This window comes from Punica granatum, chromosome 6, assembly GCF_007655135.1.
Source record: "Punica granatum isolate Tunisia-2019 chromosome 6, ASM765513v2, whole genome shotgun sequence".
NCBI lineage: Eukaryota > Viridiplantae > Streptophyta > Magnoliopsida > Myrtales > Lythraceae > Punica > Punica granatum.
This window is the reverse complement of record NC_045132.1, coordinates 18,542,792-18,561,231: the sequence shown is the minus strand read 5'-3', so window position 1 is coordinate 18,561,231 and position 18,440 is coordinate 18,542,792. Positions and strand designations below refer to the sequence as shown.

The 18,440-nt window shown below is 37.5% G+C and overlaps 1 protein-coding gene across 1 annotated transcript; it reads left to right on the top strand.

Moving 5' to 3' along the window:
* The first annotated feature begins 2,656 nt into the window (after positions 1 to 2,656).
* On the top strand, positions 2,657 to 7,693 carry LOC116212222 (MLP-like protein 328). Its single transcript, XM_031546790.1, has 4 exons — positions 2,657 to 2,677; positions 5,863 to 6,126; positions 6,660 to 6,774; positions 7,214 to 7,693. The coding sequence occupies exons 1-4, from the start codon at positions 2,657 to 2,659 to the stop codon at positions 7,483 to 7,485; spliced, it is 672 nt and encodes a 223-aa protein (XP_031402650.1). The 3' UTR covers positions 7,486 to 7,693.
* Positions 7,694 to 18,440: the final 10,747 nt, after the last annotated feature.

The following is an 18,440-nucleotide window of genomic DNA, read 5'->3' as shown; positions in this document are numbered from 1 at the left end:
GTACTTTTACTAACAGCCCTTGAAGAAATAGAAAGGAGAAAACAAATGTTAGTTTAAAAGTGGTCTGTCGGGGTAGGAAAAGTTCACCTTTCTATAATGTTATCCCAGCCACTATCCATTTCTGGCCCTGCATTATTTGAGAAAATCTTAATTCATATTACCACATAAAGGGCCCTTGTTTTAAAAATTAATTAATATTGTGTAATTTTTTTAGTTATAGGAGAGGTTCATGTATCTAATATAATGACACTAGTTACCAATTCTAGATATGGAGATGTTGGGTTTGTTCCTAGCTAGTAGGACTTGATATGTGAACCTTTGATTCTTTTACCCTATTCCCATTACGCTATGAGCCACCTTGGTAAAAAAAAAAGAAAAAGATAATGTGATATAATTGTTATAATTAAAATATATGGAATTCCTCCTAAAATTGCCAAATTGGAATGTTAATACTTAGAGTTTAGTATTTTCTAATTCCTTTTAGATAATATAAATTTCAGAAGTTTAATACCTTTTATAAAATATTTTGATTACTTCTATTATGTATCTATATGTGTGTATATGTATATATATTTGACTCAAGGCTCAATAAATAGCTTGAATTGGTAAATACAAATAAATTATAAGATTATTAAGAAATAATTCTAAATTAATATTTAGATATAATAATGTTGTCTGCAATAAATGGGTTTTATTATTAACTAATGTTCTGGGCAAAAGACCATATACTATGGTTGTAGTACAATTTGTAATCCACAATCTGCAGCTACATGTAATCTCAATCTAGAAATTGCCAAGCGTGCCTTTAAATATTCAGAATTCCCAATTGGTAAGCCATGGTTGCTATTAATAAAAATAATAATTATAATATATAAAAGCCAAAAAATGCAACCTGATCACGCTAAGTCAAATCAGTAAACCTTTAGCTCCAAATTTGCATGTCTTCCATTAACTGAGCTTTATCATACACTTGGTTGGATCAAGTTTCACGAATCATTTCTAATTATTTATCATTATCCATAAATATTAATTAATAATTAATCAATCATAATACATCAAGCCGAAAAGCGCGATGTGGAGACACGATATATGTGCTCGGTTAATAAATCCATAAGTCCACATTATGTGTCTTTACAATTCCAATAATTGAAATTTGCCATAATTTTTGCTGGATCAAGTTCCAAAAATCGCTACTAATTAGTCAACATAATTCGTACATATTAATTAATAATTAGAATTATTTCTTAAGAAATGAAAAACTTACCTGATAATGTAAAGAGCATCTCGAAATATAAGATTTTATACATATAATTCAATTATTTGTATACCACGAATTCCATAAATATATCTATCATTCACAAGTCAAATAAAATAAAATTAAGTTTGATGTCCATCTTTTCTGCCTAAAAAATTCTCACCTTCTCGTTCTGAATCTAATAGGCTCATTTCTCTCAATGTTTTAAATATGTAGCTAAACATACAAATACTATTATATTTATATGTACTATTAAATGGAATATAATCTATGTTTTGAAACTGATTTATATTTGATTGAGTAAATTACTTTTTAGTTTGCACATATCAAATGTTTATTGTACATATGTTATGTTCTCTAATAAAATTTCAACATGTCGGGGTTCAAAAGAGAAAAGAAGAGACTCCTTTGCGTTGCAGTAAAAGCGGAGGCGAAGAGTGCTCGACAATTGAGGCAAGGGGACAGATAGCTCTATTACTAACACTGTGGATGATGTTCGAAAGCAAGGAAGAGAAACTAAAGAGGTAGAAGCTCTTTCGGTCTTCCTCGAAGCAACAGAAATGAGATCTGATTCAAAGATTAAAATATACGAAAATAGATGCAGGCTCTTAAAAAAAACTATCTTTTTAATCTTTTGTTCAATGTTGTTCTTATTAAGACTCATGTGAATTGCAGATGAAGCTCTTCCCGTTCCAAGCATCAACGTTTTTCAGCAGTTTGGAGCTTGTTAAGGAGTAAAATGGGATAAATCCCACATTGGAAAAGAAAAGGAAAATTCATGGACTAATATATGATTTGGGTATCACCTCTTATCAGCTTGACCTTTTAAGTGGATATGGGTCCAAGACCGTGTAAGCCCAAATGGAAATTCAATATGGTATCAGAACCCGGGTTACACGTATGCGCATCTACGTGCGTGTGCATACTCACACCTCGTCAGGCTCAATATGTCAGAGTGCAGCCAAGAGTGCGCCTCATGTTAGTGTCCCCCCTCGCCCGAGTACGGAAGATGAGCTCGGCTCGAGGTCAATTATTGAGGACGGGTGTTTAAGGACACGTGACAACATGTAAGCAGAAATATACCACACGTTGCACGTGCGTGCGGGTGTTGAGGAGTAAAATGGGATAAATCCCACATCTGAAAAGAAAAGGAAAATCTATGGGCTAATATATGGTTTGGATACCACCACTTATCAGCTTGAGCTTTTAAGTGAATATGGGTTCAAGCCTGTGTAAGCCCAAATGAAAATTCAATAGAGCTTATTAAGACGATTTGACTATTCTAAGGGAGAATATTTTGAAACAAATTAAACTATGTTATGTAATTTAAGGATTTATTTATCTTAGAAACTCTTTGGTGATCCTATCTCACAAAACAAAACATAATATTGAAATGCACAAATGGGAAACCTGAAACCTAAGGTAAGGTGGGGTATGAAGTACGACAATGAAACGTGTCTTTCACTCTCTCCGGATTCGAAGGTCATACCCTTAATGGGTATGCACTCTCCACGAATTCGAAGGTTATTAGAGTCGTCAAATGTCATCTTTTGGTGAGCGATTGATACAATGGGGAAAATCACAATATTTCTCAAGTTTAGAGTCTGAATTTAAATTTCAAAAGAATAGAAAACGTCTAAATCTTATGAACACACACACCTAAATAGGCCACACGATCGAGGATAAAACTCTCAACTTTATCAAAACAATATTATCAATCTCAATTATCCATCATTCTCCCCTTTCACTTCGTGAGAATCATTTTATTAATTTATTCAAAGTATACTTATTTGGACTTGAAATTAATTCTTTCAATTCAGCTTATAATTCCTCCTCTCTTCAGTGGTGGTGGTGGCCACTGGAGATCCACAGTAGATGATGGCATTGTAGCCACACGAAATATACAATCCATGCAGCGTCACGGGGCTAATAGGTCATCTTAAAACTGTGTCAAAATCAATGCGACACATTAACAACTCCATATCCTCATTTAGGTCAAATTTCTCGGTGAATCATTTGGGTCGAAATTAGTCGGCCATCTAATCATGTGCCATACCAAACATTCCAATCGTCCACGCACCACATATCTAACTTAACCACTAGGTTGCAAGAAATCTTATCGGCCTATCTGATCATAGTGATGTAGCAAGAAAAAATCAATAACATTATTATATTTAAGAACAATTAAAACAATTATTTGAACTGTTAATATACTCATCCTCTTGTTTGTTACGATATCATTGGTGTTTTCTCACACCATGTGGTGAGATAGGAATTAGGATCACGGAAAATTTCTTGAAAGCATAGGCCGAGCAGATGTAGAGTAAAGGACTTGTAGGGGAAAGACATTCGGATGTTTGATTAAGGTTTCTTTCGGGATGATAAGTGAAAATTTTCTCCACTCGCTTCGAGCTTGCCAATAAAGTTGGTGGCAAATCACTCCTCCAGGATACAGTAATTACCAAGATTTATTTGATTGATACATGTCAAAAATTTTTTTTTTGTGGCTGAATAAAAGGTTAGGTCGTGTTATTGGCCCGCTGTAGCTGTCCCAACTAAGAAAATTTAACCGCCACAGAATGTTCCTTTTACCATAACTCGGTTAGACTTTAGCCCAACTTGGTTATCGTAGCCTCACCAACACACTAGTAGATTAAGTTCAAGGCCCACTGGATCAAGCATTATAAGTTGGCCACCGTCATCCCATAATACATCCACATAGAGGCGAACTCTACGTCCTCAGCGAGGATCGAACTCGTGATGTTCAAGTGAAGCGCTTGGAGTTTAACCACTAGACCACCGTGCTATTGGTTTTTTTTTTATTGATACATGTCAATTGCTCGTATGTAAAGAGTACAAATAAATTTTTTTTGGATGGACTATTTTTGCTTTTTCCCTATCATTGTCATCATCAACTGATATTTCATAGGAAACAAGAAATTCAGTATCTCTTAATTTCTTATAAAAGAAGCTTGCGGATGTACAGAGCTCGTCTTCTTCCAACATTACAATAATATAATTTATTAGCAACCAAACAATCAATTTAGTTGCTAATAAGTTATCTTTAACCACTAAAATATTTTATACATATATTTAGTTATGAAGCCCTTTAGCTACTGAGCGATAGGAGCTGATATGCAACCTTTTTTTTTAGTTGTTATAGATTTTAGCAATTATATTTCGCTCTTTAGTAACTAAAAGTTTAGTTGTTAAGGAGTTTATAAGTTGTTAAATAATTCTTTTAGCAACTAAAATTTTCAGTTTATTTAAGAGTAAAATATAGTTATTCAAATCTATAACAACTAAATAACTTAGTTGCACATCAGTTGCCACAGCTCAGTAGCTAAAGGGCTTGACAACTAAATATTTGTTGATTGAAAAATATTGTAGTTGTTAAAGGTGAATTTTTAGTAACTAAAATTGATTGTTTAGTTATTAATAGACTACGCTGTTGCAGTGAGATAATAAAGTTATGATGCCATTTATAATGACCCTTTTCGACATTTTCTTCTTGTATTCAATAGCAATAATATTATTTTTGGTGTGTACCATGGCATTCAGAAATCCAATGAGCTTTAACTAATCCAATTCGAGTTAGATCGGTCCACTAAGAGGTAAAGTTCTCCCAATCAAAGATTTTATTCATTTACAAGACTCGAACCCGAGACCTTATTTAAGAGAAATAAGTAACGAACCGCTTGAACCAATCCTTGTTGGTAATCGCAATAATAGTGTCCTGTGTACTTTTACTAACAGCCCTTGAAGAAATAGTAAGGAGAAAACAAATGGAAGTTTAAAAGTGGTCTGTCGGGGTAGGAAAAGTTCACCTTTCTATAATGTTATCCTAGCCACCATCCATTTCTGGCCCTGCATTATTTGAGAAAATCTTAATTCATCTTACCACATAAAGGGCCCTAGTTTAAAAAAAAATTAATATTGTGTAATTTTTTTTAATTACAAGAGAGGTTGATACAATACACGGGTCATTCCCATACAATACACGGGTCATTGCCTAATTTTAATTTAAAATATATAAAAGATACGAATTTCATTTGCTAAATATAGATTTGTTTATGCTGAACTTATTATTCATTATGAAATCCACGTGGCGAACTACGCCATGTCGGTCCTTCGGATTTATTAACCAAAAGAATTGGGTTTACTTACATATATGGAAACCCCGTGAATCATGATTTGCGGGAGCCATTGCACATAATCAGGGGCGTAGCCAATATGTTGGCAATTGCCCCCTAGATTCTCCCAAATCCCAATAATGTTATATATTATTACTATAAAAATGTATTTATATTCCATAATTAATATAAATTGCCACCCCTCAAAATATTATAAAATATGCCTTTGTCAAAGTATTTATCCCCCGGCGATCAGTTCCAAATAAACAAAATGAATTGGCCTCTGCGGATTTTAACATTGTGATCGATTGGCAACTTCAAGAATTCAACAGTCGCTTCAATGAGGTGAACACAAATTTGCTTCTATATGTGGCTTGCTTAAGCCCAAATGATTCTTTTGCCTCTTTTGATAAGTCCAAATTGATTCAACTTGCTCGCTTTTATCCTTTGAATTTCTTTGAGGTTGATGTTCAGTTGCTTGACAATCAACTTGAGACTTACATTCTTGATATGAGATCTCATGAAGAGTTCTTAAACCTAGAAAGTATCAGAGATTTTTCTCAGAAGTTGGTTGCCACAAGGAGGCATATTGTGTATCCAATGGGTTACTTACTTATGAAGTTAGCATTGATATTACCAGTTGCAACTGCATCAGTGGAGAGAATTATTTTAGCGATGAAAATTGTGAAGAACTGCCTCCGTAAAAAGTTGGGGGACTCTGGGATGAACAATTGTTTGGTTACCTATATTGAGAAAGATATTTTTTGTAATATTGACAGTGAAAGAATCTTGAATAGCTTTCGGGTCGTGAGATCTCGAAATGGACATTTGTAATTATTTAGTTTTTAATTTAATGAACTACATATGTCTCTATCGTTAATACACATTTGATATAATTTCATATATACGTCTATTTTCATTTTATATTTTGCCGCCCACCCACCCCTTGAGATAATTTCCTGGCTTCGCCCTGTACATAATTAAAATAATTCTTTGTAATTCACCCCAAAAAGAAATAATTGTAAACCGCATACTCGAAGGGTGAGACTCTATAACTATATATAAGGGTGATCTAGCCGTTTGTCAAGTGTCTCAAGATTATCAGGTCACCTGTTGACATGTATACAAATACATAAAAAAAAACCCTATATAGACTAAATCATTAAGTATCAGCAGACAAACAAGAAATGGCGTCACCAGAGGCACTTCATGGCAGGCTGCAGAAGGATATCGACCTGAAATCGAGTGCAGACCAGTACTACAAGATGTAGAGGAAAGAGGCCCACAAGATCCCCACGGCTACGAAGCAGAACATCCAGGCAGTTGCTCTTCACGAAGGTGACTGGCACGACCATGGAGCTATCAAGATCTGGAACTACACCGTTGGTAAGTAGTCATACATATGTATCTCAACCTAGGATTACATGTCGATGTGATTACGGGCCTCTTTGACTTGATGACACCGATGCGCACACCAATGTGATTAAGTGCGAAACAGGGTTCTCTCCTTTCTAAACGAAAAAAAAAATCCATTTACCCCCCCAAAAAAAAAGAAGTCTAGAGCATATGTGGTGCAAACTTTACTCTCTTATAGTCGTAAAAATTAGTTTGTCAAAATGAAGCTTCTTCATGCCGATGCTTAAAGATTAGATTGTGGCCAAACACATAAAACAAGAAACATAAATCCTCGGGTTTTGCCTGATCATAATAATATACTGCAATGGATTCTATTTACTGGCTGTCCATCCAAACATGAGGATCACGGCAATCGATGATAAAAAACCATGTATATTTCTTGAACAGTTATATGTTTGTACATGTGCAGAAGGAAAATCAGAAACGTTCAAGGAGAAGGTGGAGTTTGATGATGCAAACATGACTTTCACCCTTCATGGCATCGAGGGAGATGTTTATGACGAGCACAAGGTGTTCAGGCCTATATGCAAGGTTGCCCCGAAAACCAAGGGCTGCGTCGCGAAGTTAGCCATAGAGTATGAGAGGGTGAACGAGGATGCACCGATTCCCAACAAGTACATGGATTTCTTTGTAAGCTTTACTCAGGATATCGATGCCCATGCCTACGCCGCATCAACATGAGAGAGGAGGGCGAATCAGTTTCAAAATCCGTGTTTTAGGTGGTTGTAATGTTCTCTATATTGCTCGAAAAGGACAACGTTGTATTATGAATCTATTGTGTCAGGGATGTTTCTCTGCCTACCTTGTATCCGCTGTAAGTACCTCCACGGAGTGTATCAGCACTACTGTAAAATAACTGAAAGCTGTCTACGGCAGCTTTCTATGCGCTTGCATGAATAAAAACTGAATGAATGTTTGTTGGTCGTATTGTTTTGTTAGTCTCCCGTGCTTTACATAAGTTGTGGTTGCTTTGCATATGATGATAACAGTGAGGGTTACCAAGATGCGGTTTGCAGACCCCATATATTTTTCATGCAGAATCTTGAAGACTTATTAATTACGGTTTCGAAGCATGCCTCGCTTGATTTTTAGTACAAAAATCAAATTGTGGCGTGACAGTCGATCATAGACAATTTAGTCCTAAAAAGATACACCTCGCTAGAATTAGTCCCTGAAAGATCAGTGGAAAATAAAAGTTAAAACGTCCTAAAATTATTTTTTCAAGTCGAGATGCTCGTGAATGGTATATAATGATTGCATTGTCAATAATGTTAAATATGCTTTCTCAAATTATGTACCCTTGCAGTTTCTTACTTGAACTTGTAATGTATATATACTTCAGATAAATAAAGAAATCCACTCCATAATTGCATTAGTGAGAAAGCACCTGCAAATATTTTTTTTATCTAAATTAGTTTATAAGACTCTAGATAAATTGGTGGAGGACAAGAAGTTTACTTGAGGGTCTAAACGATTAGACTCGATTTGGGAGAGACAAACTATACGCTGAAAAGATATTTTAGATTGAGAAGAGATTTCCAAATAAATTAAAAATTTTTCCTTGTTAGTATAAGAATATGATAACAAAGAGATACGGATAAGTTCACCCCTCTGGATATAATTACGAAAGAGAATCATGCCGATAATAGAGCTGTCACAGAGGAAAGGGATTTGATGTAATGGAATAAGTCGTTGTACGAAACCATTAAGTTCTGAATTCAATCTTCATCATCATTAGTCGGACTTTCGTGCCTTCTTTTTTATTTCTATTCTTGTACTAAGTCATACCCTTATAATCGAAAGAAATAATAGAGCTGTCGTACAATTATGATCATAAATATATGAACGTAGCTATTATCCAGAGGAAAATAAATAATTGTTTATTTTTTCAATTATAAAAGCGGCCAATGAATTAAAGAAAAATCTTAATTGTTAATAAATGGACACAAGTGATACCATCACGTAAAATTGAATGATCATTCGTAATTGACTGGCAAGGATATGCTTGATTGTCTTACATTTCCTTTCTCGAAGAAGTTATTTATATATAGACAGTTTACACGGTGGTATGTGCAAATCAACGCTAATAGGATGCGATTCGTATAACAGAAAATGGATTTGACCAAAGACAGTGGGTCGTGAACCATCATGTAAGACATGATAGAATATGTTCACGCCCAATTAAGCGTGCCCAGAGAGGTCAAAATTAAAAACCAATTTTATACAATCATACGAAGAACTATATGTTTCTTTACGATAAACCATCGTAATTACCTTATAATTGTATAAAATCGTAATCACATTCCTCATAATAATTGAGCGGAGCTGAGTACTATCAGACTCGAACTCTCCACTCTTGTAAGCATCAATACTGCATTACCCTCAAAAGATGGACTTTACATTTTAATTTAATGGAACCACGGAAATTATAAAAGACCAAAATACTGTGGCCGGAGGTGTTAGAGCCATGCGAAGGAGAATGAGCACTTGCAGATGAAGCGATTAACAAAGTCTGCTATAGACACTGCAAAATATTCACTAGATTTATAAGTGATTGAGCCCATTTTCAATCCAAAAAATACTATGTTATACTTCATTGGGTTTTTACGGGTTTGGATCAATTTTCACTTAAAAGTTTAATATGATAAGTTGTACTACTCAAGTCACATATAAACCTATAGTTATTTCTTCATTTTTTTTCCATGTGGGATTAACATTCTTAATACACGTTGCCATGTGCAACGTATGATCTATTTCTGCATACACATTATTACGTGCTCTTAAACACCCACTATCAACAATTGACCTCGAGCTGGGCTTATCTTCTGCATTAGGGTGAGGGAGGACTTACACGAGGTGCACTCTTGGTTGCTCTCAAACATACTGGTCTTGGTGTGGTGCGAGCGCAAGCGGACGAGTGGAATCATGGATCTGATACCATATTAAATTTAAGAGTAAATATACAATTTGGTCTCTGACTTTAGAAGGTTGCATCACTTCATCCCTAACTAAATTTTTACATCAATCAAGTCCTTGACTTTTTCATTTTACATCAATTTAGTCCTTGTTATATCATTTAGGTCCCTTAGTTTGAAAAATTGCATCAATTTGGTCGGTGAGAAACATGGGCCCCATCATCTAAGTCCAATGTCACATCAGATAGGTCCCTGACCATTGGCTAGCTACATTTTGCTTGATGGAGCCTAACGTCCGTTAAGTTGGACGGGACCTAACTGATGTAACACATGTGCGAGCTGATATTGTCTTTTTGGAACTGTGTTTAGGTTGCATCAATTAGGTCCCTAAGACCACATTCTCTCTCCTCCGTTTTGGCAGTCCTATCTTTTCAACCTTTTACCCTCTATGTTATTTCTCGCTCATTTCACACTCCCATGTCTCCCTCTATTTCCCTTCGTCTCCTCTGATTGAAGCCATTTTCCTCTTTCTTCTCCACCTATGTTGTGCGAATCAATCAAGAAGCAAGGTGCAAGAGCACTAAGGATGGCGATCAGGCCGACGCTAAGTACGTCTGCAGATCTAAGTACGTGTCTATGTCTCGCTCTCTCTAAAATCCTATTGCGGTTCTACTTGATGAAAAATATGAGCTTTTTCTGGGTTTTGATCATCGATCATATCACTGTTTCTCTGTGATTGTATCCTTGGGTTGAAATCTGTGTTTCTCTCTACAATCCCACTATGGCTGTATAATGAAAAAGATGATTTTTTTTTTTGGGTTTCCATCATGGATCACGCTTCTATCTCTATGTGGTTGTTTTTCTCAATAGAAATTGATATTGTTTGACGTTGGCTTTGTAAAAAAGGTGAGATACGAGCAGCATATTTGATACGATACAACAAGAAGTGACAGCGGAGTACTATACACTTACACAACCATTAGGGTTAAAGATAAGTTAAATTTAAAATTATTTTGATTTGATAAATTAAATTTAAAAAGTAAAAATATTTTTTTTTAAAAGAGAGATAGCAAGGCGGGTCTCTACGAGTGGGAAAGCACATCCTATTCTCTCTGTGGTGGGCAAGGACCCGCTTTAATTTTTTTATATACAAAATACAATACAATTATAATATAATATAATATAATATAATAATTATAATATAGAAAAAGGATATCATAACACTATCTCATTGAGATATGGTTGGTACTCTCTTTGAAATGGTCAGTCCAATGACGAATTTTTAAAAGTACTACGCAAGTATTATATTTTTCAAAGGGAATACTGCATCATCCAAATGGAGTATCGGCCATGTCACCATAACATGATGTTATGATATTCTTTCCCTTATAACATAACATGACAAAACATAATATAATACAATATAATAATAATAATAATAATGCTTTTTTTACTGTCAGTATCCCATTTTGGTCTACCAGCTCTAAGGGAGGGTAAAATTGTCATTTATGTCATCCATCGAAGGGAAGTATTTTCAACAAATTGCTCGAGCATTCACGACTTTTGAAAATGGAGCATTTTCCTAATTTAACGCCAATTTTATAATTTTTAGAAAAAATACTCTACGGGACGTTTTTTAATTTCACGTGCATCAATTTCAATTTTCAAAATCCAAGACAAAACTCAAGGTTGAATTTTTTTTTTTTTTGCACAACATTGATCCCGAATTTTTCTAAGCATGATGGTGGTCCCGGACCACTTTTCAGACATCCAATCGAGGAGACGATAATTCTAAACTTTACGCTGTCAAATTCAAATTTTAAAATTTGATTTGAAAATTTAAGAAAAAAAGTCAAACAGGTCGTGGATTTTAAAATCTGATTTAACAGAAAAAAAGGATCAAAGGAGTGGTCCAATTCAAATTTTAAAATCTGTTTTAAAAATAAAAAATAAAAAGAGAAAAGTCAAACGGATCGTTTGACCTTTACACCACCGTTCCTTCCCGCCTCCCATTCCTTCTTCCCTTTTCTTTTTCCTTTTTCTTCTTCTTTGGCCTCCACCCCCGACAGACCTGGAAACCTCTCTTATTTTCCTTTTCTTTTTCCTCCCTTTCTGCAAATCATACCTCCAACCTTGCTTTCTTTTCATTCATTTTTTTTTCTTCTTCTTTAGCTCCCCTCTGCTTCTTGCAGGCACCGACCCCATTATAGAGGTGTCCATGCCCCTGCAATGCCTGACCTAGGCTGCTCTTGCTTCTCTTCCACAGTTTCGTGATTGTTGGGTATCCCTCCAGTTTAGAGGAAGTTGGGCTCAAATCATGTTGGGCTTTTTTATCGGGCTTTAATAGGCCTAATAACCCACTTTGTTAGGGTTAATTTTCAGCAAAATTAGCTGGGCAAGAGGCGGCAGCTAATAGGAGATCAAATAAGCAAAAGGCAGTACAGGATAGAGAGGAACAGAGCTGAAATTCGGGTTACAGAAGGCAGCGCGCATCTGGAGATCAAACCTCGATCGGGACGTCAAACGAACTTTGATTGGGACGAAATTTTGACAGCGGTTTCAGAACACGTGAGGCTAAGTCCTGAACAATCATAATTTATATTCGAGCTCTGTAGGTGCTGTTTCAGCTGACTTTGTGAAACACCAGGTGTGGGTGACAAATTTAGTGTTTGGGTGATCCAAGAGAGTGTTTCTCGAGTTTGGTGATCCAAGGGTTTACCCTTGATGAAAGACATTGTATAACTTTCATTCATAGTGGATCGTTGATTCGGAGTTGGTCCCGTGGTTTTTCCCCACATCGGGATTTTCCACGTAAAATTCTCGGTATTCTTTTACTTTACTGCTTGTTGGTTGATTTGATTTGTTCCTATCTCGATCACACTAGTAGGGAAGGAAGATTAATCACTGTGTTGTTATTTGGTTGAGCGCACCCCTTCCCAACAGGTGGTATCAAAGCTTCGGGTTAGAGAAGTTTGAGTTTTTTCAGTGTTTTCGAGATGGAGAAGTCTACGGGATCTATGTTCAAGTTGAACGCAACCAACTACTCTATATGGAGGTCTTGGATGGAGGATCTTCTATTTTGCAGGGACTTGTACAATCCCATTGAAGGGGATTCCGCAAAACCAAAAGATAATGATGACAAGGCTTGGGAACGCACAAATCGGAAGACTATTGGTTTAATTCATCAGTAGATAGACAATAGTATTTATCATCATGTTGCTCAGGAGACAAATGCGAAAGCTTTATGGGATAAGTTGACAAATCTCTATGCAATGAAGACATCGCAAAATAAGGCATTTCTCGTGAAGAAGCTAGTTCATCTTCGTTACCAGGATGGAGGTGATATGGCTGTGCACATGAGTATTTTCCAGGATATTGTTAACCAGTTGATGAACTTGGAGATAATACTACCCGATGAGTTGCAGGCTTGTCTACTTTTAGGGACTCTACTAGATAATTGGGACACACTTGTGGTTGCATTGAGCAATTATGCGCCAAATGGGAAGTTATCGTTGGCCACTATGACAGATAGTTTATTTAATGAGAAGACTAGAAAGAAAAGTTCTGGGATTTCCATTCGGTTTGAAGCTCTGGTTACCGAACAACGGGGGAGAAGTCAAAGTAGAAATTCCTCTTCCAAGCATGGTAACTCACGTGACAAATCGAGGGGTAGATCAAAGTCGAAGACGAGAAAATGGGTCACTTGCTATCACTGTGGAAAAGATGGACATTACAAAAGGGAGTGTAGAGCTTTGAAGAAAAATCATAATGGCAATGGTGAGAGCAAGAGGGAAGAAGGCACTACAGTAGTGGCATCTGATGGAGAGATCTACATCATTTGTGATGAAGCCTATGTGAATTTCACTTGTCAAGACTCTACTTGGGTTGCAGATACAGGTGCCTCGTTTCATGTCACTCCTCATCGGGATTTCTTCTCATCTTACACTACCGGGGACTATGGTTATGTGAGAATGGAGAATGGACAGTCATGTAAGATTGTCGATATTGGTGATGTCTGTCTAAAGACCGAGCTTGGTTGCAAGTTGCTTCTGAAGAAGGTGAGGCATGTTCCAAAAATTCGCCTTAATCTAATCTCGACGGGTCAGCTTGATGATGAAGGCTACAGTAATGAATTTAGTAATGGGAGATGGAAGCTCTCCAAGGGTTCGTTGATTGTGGCACAGGGTCAGAAGACCGACGCTCTCTACAGACTGTGTGCTAGGCACAGCTCCGGTCAGGTTAATGTTGCTGAGAATTATCCTATCGAGCTATGGCACAGGAGACTTTGGGTATATCAGCGAGAAAGGTACTCAAATTCTTGCTAGAAAGCAGTCTTTGCCCGTTAAAGGTATGCCCTTGAGCACTTGTCATCACTGTTTAGCTGGTAAGCATAGGAGAGTTTCTTTTGTTAAAAGTCGTCTCTCTAGATGCGATCATATACTTGATCTTGTGCATACTGATGTTTGCTTCATGTCGGATAGATCTCTTGGTGGTGCTCTCTATTTTGTGACCTTTATAGATGATCACTCCAGGAAGGTTTGGGCTTGCCCTATGAGAACTAAAGATCGGGTGACTGATATTTTCAAGAACTTCCATGTAGCAGTGGAATTAGAAACGGGCATGAAGCCGAAATGTGTCAGAGCTGATAATGGTGGTGAGTATAGGGGTCCTTTCGAGAACTATTGCAGGACTCACGGTATCAAACTTGAAAAGACAGTACCGAAGACACCACAGCAGAATGGGCTTGCAGAGAGGATGAACCACACAATTGTTGAGAGGGTTCGTTGTATGCTTTCTCAGGCGAAACTGTCTAAGTCTTTTTGGGGCGAGGCAATGATAACAGCGGTTGATCTTATTAATCTTACACCGTCAGTTGCAGTTGATGGAGATGTACCCCAGCAGGTGTGGATCGGCAAGGAAGTATCGTACAAGCATCTCAGAGTCTTTGGGTGCAGGGCATCTGTTCACATTCCTTGAGATGAAAGATCGAAACTCGATGCTAAGGAAAAATAGTGCATCTTCGGGTTATGCACATGAAGAGTTCTGGTATAGGTTTTGAGACCCTGATAGCAAGAAGATCATCAGGAGCAGGGATGTTATGTTCTTTGAGGACTAGACAATCGAGGATTTGCAGAAGTTAGAGAATGCCAGAGTAAGCAGTCCTCACGAGATCTCTATTCTTGTACCGGATGATACAGGCTCGTAGTTACAGTTAGAGCCTGTAGATAATCTACCTAGACGATCTGACAGAGTAAGACGACCTTCTACAAGATATCCGCCTCATGAGTATGTGCTACTGACTGACGGGGGAGAACCTAAATGCTATGATGAAGCTGTGGCACATGAGTACAAGGAGCACTGGTTGAAGGCAATGAATGAGAAGATAAACTCCTTGTCTGAAAATCACACGTATGACCTAGTGAAGCTACCGCAAGGTAAGAGAGCATTGAAGAACAAATGGGTCTACAGGTTAAAGACAGAGAACTCACAGCCTCGATACAAAGCTCGCCTAGTGGTGAAAGGCTTCAACCAGAAGAAAGGAGTTGACTTCGAGGTAATCTTCTCGCCTGTTGTCAAAATATCATTTATCCGAGTTGTTCTTGCACCGGCAGCTAGTCCGAATTTGGAGATCGAGCAGCTCGATGTAAAAATAGCTTTCATACATGGTGACTTAGAGGAAGAAATATATATGGAGCAACCTGAAGGATTTCGAGTTAAAGGTAATGAGCATTTGGTGTGCTGGCTGAGGAAGAGCTTGTATGGGCTTAAGCAAGCACCTCGGCAGTGGTATAAAAAGTTTGACTCTTTCATGTTGAGCCATGGCTACACACGGACAACTTCATATCATTGTGTGTTCGTGAAACAATTCTCGGATGGTGATTTTATCATTTTACTGTTATATGTGGATGATATGTTGCTTGTTGGTCATGATATGAGCAAGATTGCATACTTGAACAAAGAGCTCAACAAGTCCTTTGCTATGAAGGATTTGGGACCGGCGAAGCAGATCCTTGGGATGCATATTTCTCGTGATAGATCGAGTGGAAAACTTTGGCTTTCTCAAAAGAAGTACATCGAGAAGATTTTGGATCCGTTTAACATGGGTAATGCTAAACCAGTTTCATCACCACTTGTTTCTCATTTCAAACTTAGCTCGAAGCAATATCCTACAAGTGAGAAGGAGAAAGAAGAGATGAAGAAAGTTCTTTACTCATCAACTGTAGGAAGTTTAATGTATGCAATGGTCTGTACAAGGCCAAATATCGCTCATTCTGTTGGTGTAGTTAGTCATTTTCTCTCCAATCTGGGGAAAGAGCATTGGAATGCGGTTAAGTGGATCTTGAGGTATCTCAGAGGAACATCCAAGGTGTGTTTACACTTTGGCACTGATAAGCCGGAGTTAGTGGGCTACACGAATACGGATATAGCAGGAGATATCGATTCCCGGAAATCCACTTCGGGATACTTGATGACTTTTGCAGGGGGAGCTATCTCATGGCAATCAAAGCTTCAAAAGTGCATCGCTTTGTCTACAACGGAAGCCGAATACATTGCGGTGACCGAAGGTTGTAAGGAGATGTTGTGGTTGCAAAAGTTTTTGCAGGAGTTGAGCTTGAAGCAAGAGAGGTATGTTCTGCACTGTGATAGTCAAAGCGCCATTCATCTTTGCAAGAATCCTACTTTACATTCGAGGTCGAAGCATATCGATATTAAATTTCATTAGATTAGAGATGTGTTGGAGTCTAAATTGGTGAAGATAGACAAAGTGCACACTGATGAGAATGGAGCTGATATGATGACAAAACCTCTTGCTAGGGAGAAACTTCATGTTTGCCAAAGTATAGCCGGTATGCTCGAAGCCTCCAAATAGTCGGGAAGGGGAGTCTATTGGGTATCCCTCCAATTTGGAGGAAGTTTGGCTCAAATCATGTTGGGTTTTTTTATCGGGCTTTAATAGGCCCAATGACCCACTTTTGTTAGGGTTAATTTTCAGTAAAATTAGCTGGGCAAGAGGCGGTAGCTAATAGGAGATTGTGCGCACCCGAATTTCGTCTCGTCGGGGCACGCATGCGCGTGCCTAAATGCAATGCGGCTTGGGAGTGTCCACCTTCTCGGGGACGCGCGACAGACGCACGTGAGAAGGAGTCGCCACTACCTGTTTACGACCCGAAGGTCGAGGGCCGGTGAGTTGCCCGGGTCTAGGGGTACGGGGTACACCTAATTGCTAAGGCATATGGTCTGCGAAACCCGAGGTTCCGAATTCGAGGGTTCTGTTACATGCGAGCCTATATCTCGTATGCCCTATTGGTACTCTAGCTTGTCTAGGCTTGCCATTTTTTATTTAATTACCGCTTAATTAAGTTCCGCTCATCTTAGGCGTTTTGACACCGTAAATTCGAAGAAACACTCCGACCGTTCGCTCTCCGACCGGGATTCTTACATGAATAAACGTACAACATAAATCCTTACATTGTCCTCTCAAATAAATAAAATACAAATTACAACAACTGAATCCCAGTCGATTCGCGTTCGGTCATTATCCCACTCGTGCTCACCGTGTGGTTTGAAAAGACTGAAATTGAAATTAAGGTGCGCACTCGGTGTTTAGGGGATTAGATCCCGTAATCTACGATTGGGGCGTTGGACCCCATGTGAATCGTATCCTAAAGGATCGGGCTCGACCCGCATAACAAATAAGTGTAAAAATGTAACAAGTAAGCGCAAATAAACAAACAATGAGATTTTGTTATTGCCGAATTTACGTGAGTTAATCAATTATTATCCGGAGTATCTTGGCATACAAATCCTACCCTAAAACAAACAAATAGAATGATGGATAGAGTATATAGCATTCGGCATCATTTAACGGACCCGACAGACATGATGTCCATAGTCAAGTCTCGAATGAGTGGGTTATTTTTAGATTATTCTGTATCGCGATAATATGGCTTTTACAGATTAAAAGTATTTTCACCTAAAAAACCCAAAACCTAACCCTCTATTTGACTATTGCCCATGTTTGATTTAAGCCGAGTTTGTGATTAATTTGTTTTCCCATGTTTTGACCAATTCTACGCATACACCTACGCTAGGATCACGGCAGGACAAGAACAGGTAATCATGCCCTTGAATCGATAAATATGTGTGTGCACGAAAATCAAGATTACGTTGTACATATTTCGGTGCTTTTGAAATTGTGAATTTTGAAAAGGGCATGACTAACAGTTCTTGAACTGTCGACGCGATTACAAATTATTAATCAATTCGTGCAATCCATTTAAAGAAATCAAGTGATTTAATTTAGCCAAATCTAACGTCCCAATTATCCCGTATGTAGAATTTTAGGTTAATTAAAAACTTGCCGAATGCTTTAGTCTACGGATTTCGAGCCGTCGAGATAGCCATTAGTTGACCGCCCGATAAACTCTAATATCTGACATGGTCACATAATTATAAAAATGAAATATTTAAATGGGGTACATACATTGTCGGTGGGTGATCCAAGTAGAAAAAGGCCGGATATTTTTAGAAAATGTCCAGGGGACTGAATTGAACGATTTAAAAAGAGCAGGGACTGATTTGAAAATTCTGAAAAAATTGGGGACTGATTTGAAAATTCTAAGGAATTGGGGACTAATCCGAAAATTCTAAAAAAATGGGGACTGTGTAAAAAATTTACTGAAAATGTCCTAGGACTTATTTGAAATGAAGTTGAAAATC

Excerpts from the sequence above, each read along its gene's own strand:
- LOC116212222 (XM_031546790.1), top strand. The coding sequence starts at position 2,657 with ATGGGAAACCTGAAACCTAAG. Across the intron at positions 2,678-5,862 it reads TGGGAAACCTGAAACCTAAG|TTGCTTGACAATCAACTTGA; the intron begins GTAAGGTGGGGT and ends GTTGATGTTCAG. Across the intron at positions 6,127-6,659 it reads CTGGGATGAACAATTGTTTG|AGGAAAGAGGCCCACAAGAT; the intron begins GTTACCTATATT and ends TACAAGATGTAG.